Below are 14,933 nucleotides of genomic sequence, written 5' to 3'. Positions count from 1 at the left end.
CATGGGAACAGCCTTGATGGAAAACGGTACTTACAATGAAGGCATGCCTTTGCTTTTTAAACAGTTTTTACAACTCTAGGCTAAATCCCAAACCTTCTATTGAGTTTGGATGTGCTTCACAGGCTCACATGTTTATACACTGGGTCCTTAGCTGGTGACCGTTTTGAGAAGCTAGATTTGGGAAGGAGATTGGGTCTAGTTGGAGGCAGTGGGTCTCTGCTTTAGGAGACTGGCACTGCTTCTGACTGAAGGATCTGACTTCTGGTTTACCAAGATGTAACTAGCTGTGCTGTATGTTTTGTTTGCATGGGCACCAAACTGCAGCTTCCCTGTTCCCCTACCATGACGGATTACAGCCCCATAAACCACGAACCAAAAAACCCTTCCTCTCTCCTGTTGTTTCAAACCTTCTACCGCAGCATCAAACCAGTAACCAGTACACGGACAACTCTGGATATATAAGCCTTACATAAATAAAAATGGCTCCCAAATAGAGAAGCAGATACACAAAAGTTTTTATTAAGTGGAAGTTAGACTTACTTCATGGTAGTTAACCAGTTACAAGTGCATCTAAATTCATGTGTGTGGACACCAGAGAAATCAGAAGGGTCTCACTGAAAGACCCGTGTTCTGGCTTGGTGTGTACCAGTGCAAACCAAGGGTAGAACCATACAGAGAGTCAGTACAGGTTGACGATGACGTCAGACGAGATTGGCAACACCATATTCATTGTTACAGCTAAGCATTACAGAACACGAAAGTCCAAAGACCAGAGACTATTTCTAAAGGGTTCTCACTCTCTACCTTTCTGTCGATTGCATGCTTTGAGGACCACCCAGCAAACCCTCCTCTCTGGGGGGATGGGCTCCTCGCTGTGCGACACATAAGTGGGCCATCAATACTGTAAACATCTGCTGGTCCTCTTGAGGCCCATCCTAAGTGGACAGCAGCCATCCCCCTGGGAAAGTGCAGTTTAACTGGTGTGAATATTTTCTCTTGTAAATATTGAAACTGAAAATTTTTCTTATTTTCCAATTAGCACCAGTTGATTTTAAAATATTTTTTTCCTGGTGTTAAATCTTAGGAAACATTGTGTAAAACTAACACAAAGTCCAGAACAACAAAGGAAAAAAAAAACCAAAAAAAGTGTTAGAGAACAGCATTTAGAAAAACAACATCATTGAAACATTTGACAAGTCTATGTACAGTGTGCCAAAAGCTGGCAGGGAGCACGGCTGAGGAACAGTCTCAGAAAAGGTCACTCCGCCTGACTCTGCAGGCGGTATTTACAGTCAGAAAAGTATCAGAAATGGAGTACCAGAACATCTGGAGTTGGCTAAAAACCATATAAAAAGACACATTGCCCCCTCCCACGAATGTCTACTTAGGTAGCAAACGTGTCCAGTATGACCCTAAGTACCGGGGTTAGACGCGTGTTTTCCTGTATTTTACAAACAGCCTAGACTCCTCAACAGACACAGAAGAGAACCGGAAAGCAGAGAAGTTGAGCGCACTTCCCCATCGTCAGCTGGAGGAAGGATGCTGTGGGGTGGAGTAAGCACTGAAGGAGAGACCACTTTTCATGGGAAAGGTTTCATGAACACGCCTATCAGCAGGAGGCTGAGGAAATTCGGGTATATTCTACAACGATTTTTCAAAATATCATCTCCATGTAATTTTGGGAAAAAATCAACTATTTGTCATGTCAGATAGTATTTTTATGTTTTGTTCGTTGAAACTGTAACCTAAACTCTTTAAAGAGCACTCCTCATCCCTTGGGTGGATGGAGAATTAACCACGACAGACAAACCTGGGCCATCTTTTGCCGAGGCAATGTTAACTTTCCAAGTTTTGATTGTTTGCCTGCTTCTTGATATTATTATTTCCCAGTGCTGGGGACTGAACCCAGGCCCTTACATGTGCCAGGTGAGTGCTCTACCTCTGAGCCACATCACTGGTCCTTATTTACCTGATCTAGTGTTGACTAAAGCACCCTTCTCTAAAAACTGGGGACAGTTAGTGAGCGCTCCCCTCAGGCAGAAGCTGTACCCTCATCCACGGCACTGCTGGTTTTTTTCTTTCTTTCTTTCTTTCTTTCTTTCTTTCTTTCTTTCTTTCTTCCTTTCTAAGATGAAAGTCTGGATACATTGTCTTGAAACCATCGGACAGAAAAAACAAAGGCACCCCACACCCTTACGAGGATTTGTATTCTCATTTATTTTGAATCATCTGTAGTTGTGATAAGTCTTTATGAAAAAAGTACTTGGATTTGATATAAAATACATGTTTCTCTTTGAAAATGCATAGTATATAATTTTATACATTCAGTCATTATTAAAGACTTTGTAAGGAAGTACTTACCCCTGAAATGATGGCAAGATTGTACCTCAAAAGACCTCTCCATATGCTGGATAGCATTGCCGAAATGCCTTCAATCAGTGCCTGTCCACGCTTGAGGCTGCCATCCTAATGCCAGTGGCCGCCAGAGGACCACGCCCTGGGCTTCAGTGTGGCTTTTGTTGTTTTTATCAGACACTACGAGCAAAGCTTCCTACAGACAGCATCTCCACTAACTACCCCACTTTATTCGGTAACTTTCTTTTTCTCATATTTTAGATTTGGTGTATGAAAGAATGTAAAAGATGGCTTACCACCAGGTGGTGGTGGCGCACGCCTTTAATCCCAGCTCTCGGGAGGCAGAGGCAGGCAGATCTCTATGAGTTCGAGACCAGCCTGGTCTACAAGAGCTAGTTCCAGGACAGGCTCCAAAAACTACACAGAGAAACCCTGTCACGAAACACAAAAACAAAAACAAACAAAGATGGCTTACCTTTAAGAGCACAGTCTGTGTAAGCCCCACCACTAAGGACAACGGAGGACCTACAGCTAATATTCCCCTCTCCCAGTGCCCTCATTTGTAAGCAATGGCCGCAGGCCTCCTGGCATTTACTTTTGGTGATAGTCTTGAACCCTTTGGGACCTAGCAGTATTTTCTTACCCTGAGTTCTTCCATGCATACAGGACTTTGATATGGAATATTTTGGAAACTATACTAGGGTATATCAGTTAATCCATAGAGTGTTAAGTGGCTGACCACAGTCTAACCATTACAAAAATAGGAATTTTAAGGTGCACTGTAGGAAAATATGGAGTGTAGTATGAGCCATGGGCCTGACTCATTTTTACACCTGGGGTATTTTTAGTTCTGAAGTCAGGTAAGTGGGGTGCTTAGGGAGGTGCCATGTGCTTGTGGGGCCGTCTGAAGTTTCCTCCCCATGATCAGTTTCTCCAGCTGAAACCCTGGGGTTGATCATGCCATGTTCCAGCCACAGACTTCCACTAAGAATATCAAGAAAGGGCCTACAAACTAATCCCTCACATTGTAGTCTGCCAAGTTGGACATCTTTTCCCCATTTGGGGATGGATCCCCAAGGGGGTAACTCAAAACCAAGAACAGCAGCAAGCCCTTTTCTTTTCTGTCTTGATGCCTATGCCCAAAACAAGGGATGGGGCTATCCTGGGGTGAGGAATGAAGGTTTGACAAGGGGGACAGACCGAAGTAGGTTTTGCTTTCCAGAAATACAAAACAGGAACACGTATACACCGAAGGTACTCCTTCGTCACACAAGGAAGGCCAATGCTTGCACTCTGCAAGCGTCAGGCAGAAAAGCCAGAGTCTGGAAGGATTCAGAATGAAGCCCTCCTGGTTGGCTGTAGCACTCCATGGTAACACAGATGCCAGCACCCTCTGTCCTCCTTACTCTCAGCTCGGCGCAGGTAGCTGGAAGGAATGCTCCAAGGCACAGGGAAGGGAGTAGCAGCTACCTCTCTCAGGGAGGCAGAAATTGACCTTTGGGCTGGTGTGGCATGAAGGTGCTAAGGAAGACTCTCTCTACAACCAGGAGACTGCACATGCTCAGACAGGTGCCTGGCCCTTTCCCTGCAGGATGGGGGTAGCCACTCACTGAGCAAATGAACAAGACAGGATAAGCATCTATGCAGTGGGGGCAGACTTCAGAGAAACATCCAGTAAGCAACCAATGAACAAGAATGGCTCATCCCTGGCTTTGGAAAGGAACCAGGACAACTCCCTGTCCTCTGGGTTGGGGAGATGATGACCTTAAGAGAGCAAGTGTCCACCAGACAACCTGGGTACTGCTGTCAAGATGGTTGAAAATGATGGGGACTCTTCTCTCAGACTCAAAGAAAAAGGGAGGTGCTTTTGTTTCCCCCCTTTAATGACAGATTTCTTGTGATTTTCAGGGGTTGCCATGCTCCATTTTGGCTATTTTTTTAAAATTAAAATTTGGGGGGAATTGATCCCACTAAGGAAGTGTCATAGCCTCAAGGATCGATTTCCAGGGGTCTTGTAGCATAAAAGGGGAGCTCTCCTTGAAGGCTCACAATTTTATGGACAGTGCCCGTTGAGAAAGAACATTAAAGAAAGAACCGATATTTAATTCTGAACCTTACTTCAAAATCTAGTTATTTGCTTTGTTCTTGTTCACAAACACTGGGCTCTTTCTATGGACCGCCAGTCAAAACTACACAACGCTGCTTTTCCATCTCAGTAGGGTAGGGCTAAGCCATTCTGCCTCCAGGCACTGAATTACCTAAAATACAATAAGAGCACTAATAATAACAAAAACAACCCTGCTAATTAACTAGTAACAGGCCAGCAGAGGTTTTTTTTTTTGTTCCTTCTAGTCCTATGACAAAATTCCTTGTGACTTCACTCTGAACTCGAATGCTCAGCCTGGCCCACTGAGAGCCTTGGATGAAGCACGTTCATATACTGGACAGTCTTTTAGTCATTCCCAGTGGATGCCATGTCAAAATTTGCCAGCCTTGTTTAAATTGCATTCAAATTTAAACTTATAGAGCCTGAAAGCTAGACACCAGCAGAAAAATAATTTTTCCCAAGGAGTCAAAATATTTACCTAGAATATTGCTTTAGCTAAGAAGTTCCTACACTTTAGCATTTGCTGGATGAAACTTGGGGACCAGCATGGTAGCTATGGTATGGGGACACATTTGGGGATAGTTAAATTTGCACTTAGTAACATGAGTGTGTTCTTTATATTTCTGGATGGAAGACATGGTGGCGCTTGAGTCACTGTGGAAGACAGCCAAACCTTCCTCCCTCTTTGCAGGTAATGACGGTGCTGACTCATGGGTTCAAGACTACTCTGGGCTGGCCTTGGATGTGGGACAGTGACCTCAGTTTCGACACTAGGTTCTTAACGAAGGTCAAAGGAAATAATGTCTGAATGAGATACCTTTACCATACAGAACTGTCCCTGTAACATCAGGAGTTCAATATAAGATAGACTTTAAAACAACATAGCTGTTCAGAACTATGAAATAGTTTACTCTGCTTCTTACCCCCCCCCCACCCCAACATAACAGTTATTCTTGTTTGGATACTGCCCTCAGACAAAGAAGCCAATGTTTTCTACAAGGAAAAACTTCCTTTAAAGTGCACACCCCAAAACACCTAAGGGCCTATTAGTTCTGAAGCAAGGATTTAGCCAGATTGGAGAGGAAATATTTTACTTTATATTTCATTTTTACAGTGGAACAAGGAGAATGGCCTGGGGAGCATGGAGAGGGCAGAGGGCTTTGGCACAAAAGGCGCCATGTGTCACCTAACTTCAGGGGCACCTGGCTGCCTTCTATGAAGGCACAAGGCTGCTTCTTGTTTTGTTTTCCCAGCCCTGCATCACAGTGGTCTCGGTAGCAGACACAGTAAGAGTCAGGGTTACAGCTACTCAGTACTTCGGGGCGTGGTCTGGGTATGTCAGGAGGCAGCTCTTGCCAGAGCTGGGCAACAATTCAGTACGCTCTGATAAGGGACAAGGCTAATAAGGGTCTGACATTTCTATTTTGTCGTCCGTGAGAATAATCTCTAGGGAGAAGCAGCTTCTCTTCTCATTTGAAATGTCTACTGCTCAGCTAGTGCCCACACGGGCATCTATGGTGATCATGGGGGAATGTGGAACTGGCTTCCACAGCTGGGACTGCGGCCACAGGATGCCCCCACCCCACACAGCTTTTCTTTGGTCTGTGGTATTGGCCGAGAATGTGTGTCGGTGGTCAATACTTAGTTGTCAGGTGATGTCATGTCGCCGATGGGATCTAGCAACCTGGCCTGATGTCCGTGGGTTCTGATTGTCAAAAGCTGAGGGGGGCTCTGTGTGGGTCTCCATTCTCGGAAGATGTCCTCTGCCTAGTCCAACACCATTTCCACCGTTCCCTGGTGCCTGTCCTTGTCCTGGCATGTGCTGGTCAGCATGACACGTGTGGTCATTTTGAAGCACCCAAATTTGCAGCCTCTGTAAAGAAGCCTCCATTCACAGGTGGAATGAGACACACACAGTTCAAAACTGCAGTGCTGGGTACTCAAATGCTATCAGCGGTGCAATTCTGAGGGAGGGAGTGGTGCTCCCTCAAACCATGCATGCATAATTCTCACTGAACAGACTCTGAGCCTTCTGATGGCTTGTTGAGTTACCCAACAGGCGCTCAGCTGTCCTATTGCAGCTCCTCTTTGATACTGTCTGCGCTCTTAGGGAAACTGTACTAGCTTTCTGATCGCTAAACGCTTGGGAAGAAAGGATGCTTTCTTTAACAGTGAGTGGGCTTGAGGACGTGGAACAGCTGGGAATAGTTTTGGCAAAACTCACAACTGTTTGTGTAGCTCCCCTGTTTGTTTCTTATGTCCTGTGGGAATGCTGTCACTTTCTGCTCACAACCTTGCGTGCCTGTGAGTTTTTCACAGTGAAAAACAAACAAAAGTCAAACAACGCAGTTGTTCTGATGAGGAAATTATTCAGTTGGTGGAGAGAATAGAAACATCTCAAACACTGCTGACGGTTAAAAGGGTCTTTGGATGTACATACTATGATTTTTAGCCATCCCCACCAAATGATGTTTGCTCACTAAATGCAGAATGTAGCTCCAATAGGCCAACAGGAAAACTCATGACCGAATTCATTTCACACTAAAGGGATACTTTCTTCCACGGCCTAGAAGTCTATCTGCTAACATCTTATGTTTAAAGTATAAAAAGTGAATCTTCATATGATCCCCCGCCCCATGCTTTGAAAACATGCTGGTCATGATGAGGGAGAAGTTGCTGCTACATCGATTCTCTTGCACATAACCTTTCTACCTGTTCTGCACTGCTACCCTTGCTCAGAGGGTTAATTGAAAAGACACGCATCAAAACACTTGTTTAAAAGAGGTGTAGCCCTTGGATTGGTGAACAGGAACTGTGTGCCGTATCAACACCTCCTGTCAGTTAAAATACTGCATTTTAAAAAATAAGCTACAATGTATAAAACCAAGGTCATTTCCCACAAAGTGTTCATGTTCTCTGTGATTATAAAACACTGTATCTTGTAAAATATTTCCAGTTCTGTTAAACTCGAGAAGTACTAATGCTTATTATAAAAGTGTCATGTCTCTTATAGACGCCTAAGCAGTATATTTCTTTCATTTGGAAATTTAAGTTGTAATTATTATTGTATTTAAGATTATATTTACTGTAACACATTACAATTGTGATTCTCAGACCCACACAACAAAAGTTATAAAACATGAGATTGTCTTCAGAAAAAAAGGAGCTATTTACAAACCAGGACAGGATATAAGATTCCCATTATGATTCCTGGCCCTGTGATAGGTATACCCCTTAAAGCATGTATAGCATTGGAAATGGACCATTCCAAAGCCAGTCATCAGAAGCAAGTCAGTCTTGAGAACATTTCATCCTTCCTTGCTCTGTTGGTGTGCGTTACTCAGGACAACTGGTACCTAAAAGTGCTAACCTCATTTTGTTTACTAACTTCCCATTTGGCTAAATTTCTACAATGCAGAAAAGACAGGATGAAATGGTTGCAACATGGAGGAATCCCCCAGGTAGGAGGACGAGGGGAGCCTGTGTGCTGCTGGTAGGTTTCTTACAGAAATAAACTTTCTGGTTGACTCATATGCCTAGCATGCCCTGAAAAATGACCCCCCACCCCCAATCATGTGTTTTACAGTGACAGGTCCCACTGGGGCCACTCGTTTGTACGTATTCACACAGGTCAATGCTGCGGCCCATGTGGATGGTGGAAATCCTACAGGGTGTGAGACTAAGGCAGCACCTGTCCATAAGAGTCCACGGCCGTGCTCCTAAGCATGCCACTGAAGAAAAGCACATGCCTCCAACAGCTTTCTTTCACTTAGCGAATGCTGTGTGTAGCCAATCATCAGTTGCCCAAACCAGGAGACCACAGCAAGGAACAGCAAGGCTTCCAGCTCACAATTACATTCAGAGAAAGCTTCACTGCATCCACGAACACCCAGCAGGCTCTGCGCCTGTGGCTCAAATATCAGTCAGCTTTAGGCCACCTACAGAGAGACAGTTATGCAGCAGGTGCATCTGCCATGCCTCACGGAAGTTGACACTGTCCAGTTGACACGGATTTGTCTTGAAATGATACTAAGTTTACATGAAAAAAATAACAACAACAAAAAATAACAAACTTGTTGTGACAAGAAACGACTTGAGACAGTAAAATTCCTCCCGGTCGTGGGGTTCTCCAGATCTGTCTTCTTGCGTACTTCCTGTTTCCCTGAGGAAATGAGTGCTATTTACAGTATTCTGCTGTGATGCTCAGCACATTATCTTGTATGGGTAGTTCTTGCCTCTTTTCCGAGAACCTTCTCCAGTGAGGGCCACCCTCCTCATGCAGTGCAGCTGAAGTGAGACACAAAACGGAGTCTTGCAAGGCTCACTGGGAGCCCAGGGCCTCTGGTGGAAGTGTGATGTAAGGGTACCAGAGATGGCAGACTTCAACTCATGTCATCTTGAATTGCAATGGGGGAAGAATTCAGTTTCAGAAATGTTTTGCAATGCACGTGTGAGCATCTCTGAATAGATATTTGGAAAGCCCAAGGGCTATCTGTTGCCAGTGCTGTTTTCTACCGATGACGTTTATCCGTAGCTTGGTCACAGGAGGCAGGGGATCATCTATCTCATAAGGGAATCTCTTGGACGTGGAGCCATCAACTGCACTATAAAGCCCACTCTGGTTCGGAAACCTTTGCTTTCTTCCTGACACTGGCTTTTGCTGCTCCATAGAGAAAATTCCTAGACATAAGGTGGCAGAAGGGTTAGCCTGTATGACAGGCCCTGTCTTGTTTAAGACAGCTACAATAGACATGAGGATCCCTGGCTGACCAGCCCCAAGAGGAGGAAGAGGAGGAGGCAGTGTGCTCAGGTTTCCTGCATGGCCTCCTTAGCATACTTGCTACCTGGGGGTTTTCTCCTTGTCTCACTGACTTCCACAAACTAAGTGTCCATACTCGGGGAAGGCTAAGAATGGAAACTATTGCCTGTTGCACACATTGCTTTTGCTTTGTGGCTGGCTAGACAATGTCCTGCCAGTCACTGTGAAATGCCTTCTCTGGGAGAAAGGAGAAACCTTTTTTTGTTTTTGAGGAAGGGACATTAAGGAAGGAAGAAAAAGAATCAGACATTTCCAATGGGCAAGAATTCATTGCATCACCATTCCTTTTGTAGACAGGGCTGCTATCCCTGGGGATTTGTACAACTTCAGGCTAGCAGCCACCTGGCCTGAGGTTCTTCTTCTCATCCTTCTTTCCCTTGTTTCTCCACAAAATACAGACACAAAAAGAACTTAGTTTCATGGAGATGGCATCAAATGAAAAGTCGAGCTTCATTTGGTCCCCCAAATACCGAAATAACTGCTTCACAATGTAACTTATAACAAAATGTAACTCATATAATCGGCAACTGTATGTTGCAATTCAGAGCTTTCTGGTCCCCTGGAGACTGCATCCTTCCTCTCAGGGAATGGGCATATGTGTCCAAAACTGTACTCTGGATTTGTCTGCACCTGGAAGCCTAGGGCTGGCCTGTGGACTGGAGCTGGAGATGCAGAAGAGCTGGCATGATGAAGGCGTTAGAGAAGATGAGGGATGCAGGTCAGGTGCATTCGGCGTCATGACTTTGCCGACGATGTGCACAGTTACGCAGAACCTCCCTTGGGCTGTCACTTGGGGAGACGGCCATGGCACCTTGCTGAAGGGTGACTGTCATTCAGAGAGCAGTCCTTCATCCCAAAGTTCAAGAGAGGATGGATGTCACTTCACATCACTGCAGTATTTTGATTAAAGTCTTCATCTCAGATTAAAAAAAAAAAACTTCAGGGAACTCTGCTGAGGGGGAAACCTCTAGCATAGGGTTCACCTGATCAAACAGCTGACCAGGACCATCTTCCTGTGGCTCAGAGTCTCTTGTATCAGCTGGGACTTTGTTTCACAGCAGTGAGGCTACAGGAGACAGGAGAGAGAGAGAGAGAGAGGACATGCCCAGGAAGAAAAAACAACTTAGCTCTGCATTAAAAAAAAAAGCTGTATTCTGGTTGCAGGTCAAAAGATCAAGGAGAGCCGGTGTGGCTGATGTCAACTATCAACCTATGGGGAATCATAGAAAGATCATTTTCTTTTGAAATCAGTAGGGTTTTTTTCCCTTTTAAATATCTGAAGCAAAGATCAGGTATTCTCTTAAGAAATAATCTTTTAAAAAGTCACATGAATTTAAAAAATAAAATTGCCAAGATACATGAATACACAAATTAAGGGTGTTGGGCTGCAGAACCTCCATATATACCCCTGACATAACAAGGTGTCTGATTACTCTGACTTCTTTTGACTCTGTAAAAAAAGCACTATGTACAATCTTGAAACATATATTAAGCTTTCTTGTGTGCAATTTCACTTAACATTCGTATGGCTGACACCACGGCCCCCATCCCTACCCAGTGCCTCCTATAAGGTGCTCTTGCTTTGCATAGGTACAGGACATCCAGCTCTTAAAGCAGGGCGGACAGAGAACAAGTGTTCCGTTCCAACGAGGCTCGGCGGCTGCTCACCACGCTCCACCCCTCCAGCACGCAAGTCCACCAATTCAGACATTCCAACAGCTGGAAGCCAGTACAAGCCTTGGCCCTACTAAATCGAGAGTGTCCTATACCAAGATGCTTTTTCCTTTGGACATCTTGTAAGTTAGTTTCTTAGCAAATTCTTAATTCATCGCTCCAATATTTTTTATAAGAGATGAAAAGGTTTAGCTCTCCATTATCCATACATGTCACTATGTCCCCTACCTCATCTCCTAGACACGGAATCTGCAAAAGTGCACGCAGAATGGAAGTCGGCTTGTTGCCCTAGTGGGACTTCCTCACAGACGGGGGTACGTCAGCCGTGTTCTGCTGAAAGCAAAGCTGCCCAGTCTGGAGATGTCTACCTGGGCAGGGTTTGGACAACCCATGATCCTGGCCATCGTCTTGACAAGACAAAGCAGGACACACCACCCAAGCTGCGGTTCCTGTGACAGCTTACCAGATGGCTCCTGGTGCCAGCTCTCACCTGAGCTGTGGCAGGCAGAGAAGTAGCTGTGCCACCAGACAGGATCCAAGGAAGACTCCCAGATGCTTTCTGCGGCGTCCCGGGCGTCCTAGCCTCAGCTTGCGGTTGAAGTCCACAGACGGTTCCCACTGCTAGTCACTTTGGGCCTTATGCTACCTGGGGCTCCAAGCTAACATCTTTCCGATGCTTCTGCTTGGGGTCCCTCTTGGAAATAAAACATACATAGAAAAGGATAGCCAGAGTGCAGCTCCTTCTTGAAATACATCATGATCTGGACTGCTTCAAGGAGTTGAATGGGAAACAGAAATGCCTATTCACAAGGTAGGTTATCCTTTGTATAAATGCTAGCTAATGTGTACTGTGTAGCTTATGGGCGTACTGTTTAAGTGTCAAAAACCTTTGAAAATACCACAATTCAGAAAGCTTATCAAAATCTTTCTACGTAAAATGGGCCTGGTTGGTTGAGTTGCTACAGAAGTCCAACTTTGAGACCAGACGGAGAGCAAATCAAGTTGACTTTTCTTTTGAAGGAAAAAGTCATTCTCGCTGCTCTCGCCTGGGCTCTCAGAGCAGTGCAGGTGCTGATTTTTTTGCTTTAATTCCACTAAGGAATTACATTCCCAGAATTCCAGGAAAGGCTTTCCCTGGGCCTTGAATGGCTTCCTTTGGAAGGAGAGGCTTTTCCGTCACCTGCAGCGGAGGGCGGGGCGGGCGGGGCGGGAAGCCTGCTGCCGGGCTCAGTCGATGAAGCGCTGACACGCCTTCTTCCAGCGGCACGCGGTGCACCACATGTCCCGGTTCTCCATCCCGTAGACCTTGCGGCACTTTTTGCCTTCCCCTCTGGGCTTCCTGTAGGACAGACAGCACAGAACGTGTTCAGGGACTGGGGAGAGTTCAAGAGAAGAACAAAAACCTGCCCAGAATGGAGTAGGAGCTTTCTGTATTTTCCTGGCCACTGTACTTAAGCTGTTTCTAAGTGTCATTCACGGAAATGTTCGTCTGGCCATTTTTAGTAAACACAAGAGTTAGAGACTGGAGAGATGGGTCTGGGGAAAGCATTTGCTGTTTAAACACGAGAGTTAGTTTGGACTCCCAGAAGTGATACAGAGCTGGATACGACAGACACACACACACACACACACACACACACACACACACACACACACACACACACACACACACACACGTACACACACACACACACACACACACACACAAGTTTGTGCCACCCAAATGCTCTGCCTTCTGTAAAACAAACAAACAAACAACAAAAATAAAACACGGAACAGTAGAGAACAACACGGCTCTTCCAAATTTTCAGTTTGTCTTTTTTTTCCTTTCCGTGTTCCAAAACCTGGCTGGAGGCTTCCCAGGGGACTCTCTTGGCTCTAGATGAAAACTGTAGCTGGGTGTTGGTGGCACACGCCTTTAATCCCAGCACTTGGGAGGCAGAGGCAGGCGGATCTCTGTGAGTTCGAGGCCAGCCTGGTCTACAAGGGCTAGTTCCCAGACAGCTTCCAAAGCCACAGAGAAACCCTGTCTCGAAAAACCAAAAAAAAAAAAAAAAAGAAAACTGTAAATTGTCGTTCATGTCATACAGCGGTTAATGCAGGACAGTGACTACCATTACTTATCCTATAAACTGTAAATGCCCTTTCCAGTTACTCTACAGGAAACCACGGGGACGACAGCAAACATGCTTCATGATGGGGAGAAAGTTTACAGAAGGTCACAGAACCAAAAGGTCTTGGCTCCTTTTAAGCAATCATACCTTAGGCTGACCGTCCCTCTGGGCGGAGAGGACAGGACTGTGTGGGCGTGCTGTCTCTGCTCTCCTGAGCCCACTGGGTGGTGATGTGTTGGAGACACCTGGTGAACACAAGGAAAATCAGGTTGAACGAGCAGACTCTCCCTCCCACGCATTCATTAGGCCTTGGTGGTGGGTGTGAGCAATGAATGTTAAACAGGCAAGGCCAGGAACTCTGGAGCTCACAGTAGGAGGGCTTGCAGCTGGCATGAGGCGCTCAGCTAAGCAGGTGAGGAGGACCCTGCCCATTAATGACGGCTGTCATTCACCTTGTCCCCCACCCCACACAGTGGGCATGAGCGCGCTCCTGCAGGCAGCCTTTCTCTCATTATCATTATTATCTTCTGAACGCCCACAGAAAAGCCTGTCAAGTTCGGAGCACACTGTGGCCTTTCCAGCTCCCCCTTCCAAACACTTCTGTACTCTTTCCTCAGCACCAACGGTCAGGACGGGTACCGCAGCAGCCCACTCTCTGCTGCCACCTTCATGTGGGTCCAGGGATAGAACTCAAGTTTGTCAGGCTTATGAGGCATCACTTATGCGGCAAGCGGTTTGCCCACTGAGGCATCACTCCAGCCAGGCTCTCGACATTTTAATCTCTGTTTCATATCTCAAATGTTCTCAAAAGTCTACCTCAAAGTACGTATAAAATATACCTTGTACTACTATGGATAGTACTACATACCATTATTTATAAATAAACACAATTATAGGCTATGTGACCACAGCATGCTTGCTGCGTAGCTGTGACTTCCAGTGAGTTTAAAGAACTCTAAATGATAGTTTTTGAAATCATGGCTAATATCTCCCAGGTAGTGAGGCTACTAGAGCTATATGGAGCACTTTTACACAGAAGTCTGACTTCATTGTTTCCCAGTAATAACAGCAGCACCAGCAAACATCCCACGTTAGCCTCATGCCAGGTACTGTGTCGAGCAACACAAGATTGCTTTAGAAAGGTCATGTGCCTGGCTTGAGGTCAGAGTTCATGGATGCTGGAGCCAGGGATTTTAACTGTGCCTCACATGGGAGCAATAATACAGATTTGTCATGCCCTTCTGAATATGTTTTAGAGAAATTTCTTTGTGATCCTCTCTCTTATATCGACTGGGATAGTATCTCAGTGGCATTTTAAACCCTGTTTCTAGGCAATAAAAAAACAAAGCCCAGGCATTTTCACTAGCTATTTTTCGTACGGCTGGGACAGAATACACGACAGAAACTACTCACAGGAACTACCTATCCTGGCCTACAGTTGGGGATGCCATCCGCCATGCTGGGAGAGGGCCTGGCGGGAGCTTGGGCACAGCCTGCTCAATTCCGGAGTTTGCGAAGTCAGTCAGGCAGGAAGCAGATATGAATTTTAAGAGTCACCTGCAGCAACCTGCTTCCTCCAGCTAGGCTCTACCTCCTAAAGGTTTCACAACATTTTAAATATCACCAGGTGGGGACCAAGCGATCTAACACATGAGCTGTGGGGGCATGTCACTTCATATCTGAACCCCAAATGAACCATGGTCTTCCTACTCACTTTCCCCCACTTTTGGGAACATGTACCTCAGACTATCCTCAGATCTACTATGTGGTTGAGTGTGGCCTTGAACTCTTGATCTCTGTGTCTTTACCTCTCAAGTGCTTACAATTTTATGTTGGAAATTTAAATTCTCAGTCTGGATGTGTT

At 45.5% G+C, this 14,933-nt stretch overlaps 1 protein-coding gene across 2 annotated transcripts in view; it reads right to left on the bottom strand.

Annotated features, from left to right (window-relative positions):
* Positions 1-491: 491 nt before the first annotated feature.
* Znf704 (zinc finger protein 704) overlaps positions 492-14,933 on the bottom strand; it is a 185,738-nt gene continuing 171,296 nt past the window's right edge. For both annotated transcript variants that reach the window (XM_040741390.1, XM_040741391.1), the window contains exons 8-9: positions 13,217-13,314; positions 492-12,294 (exon numbers count right to left, since the gene is read on the bottom strand). In XM_040741390.1, coding sequence (XP_040597324.1) covers positions 12,183-12,294; positions 13,217-13,314 — 210 coding nt within the window. In that variant the 3' untranslated portion in view covers positions 492-12,182. The remainder of the gene's footprint in view (positions 12,295-13,216; positions 13,315-14,933) is intronic.

The sequence above is a fragment of the Mesocricetus auratus genome, unplaced genomic scaffold (genome assembly GCF_017639785.1).
Source record: "Mesocricetus auratus isolate SY011 unplaced genomic scaffold, BCM_Maur_2.0 Super-Scaffold_6730, whole genome shotgun sequence".
Taxonomy (NCBI): domain Eukaryota; kingdom Metazoa; phylum Chordata; class Mammalia; order Rodentia; family Cricetidae; genus Mesocricetus; species Mesocricetus auratus.
This window is presented reverse-complemented; position numbering and strand designations above follow the sequence as displayed.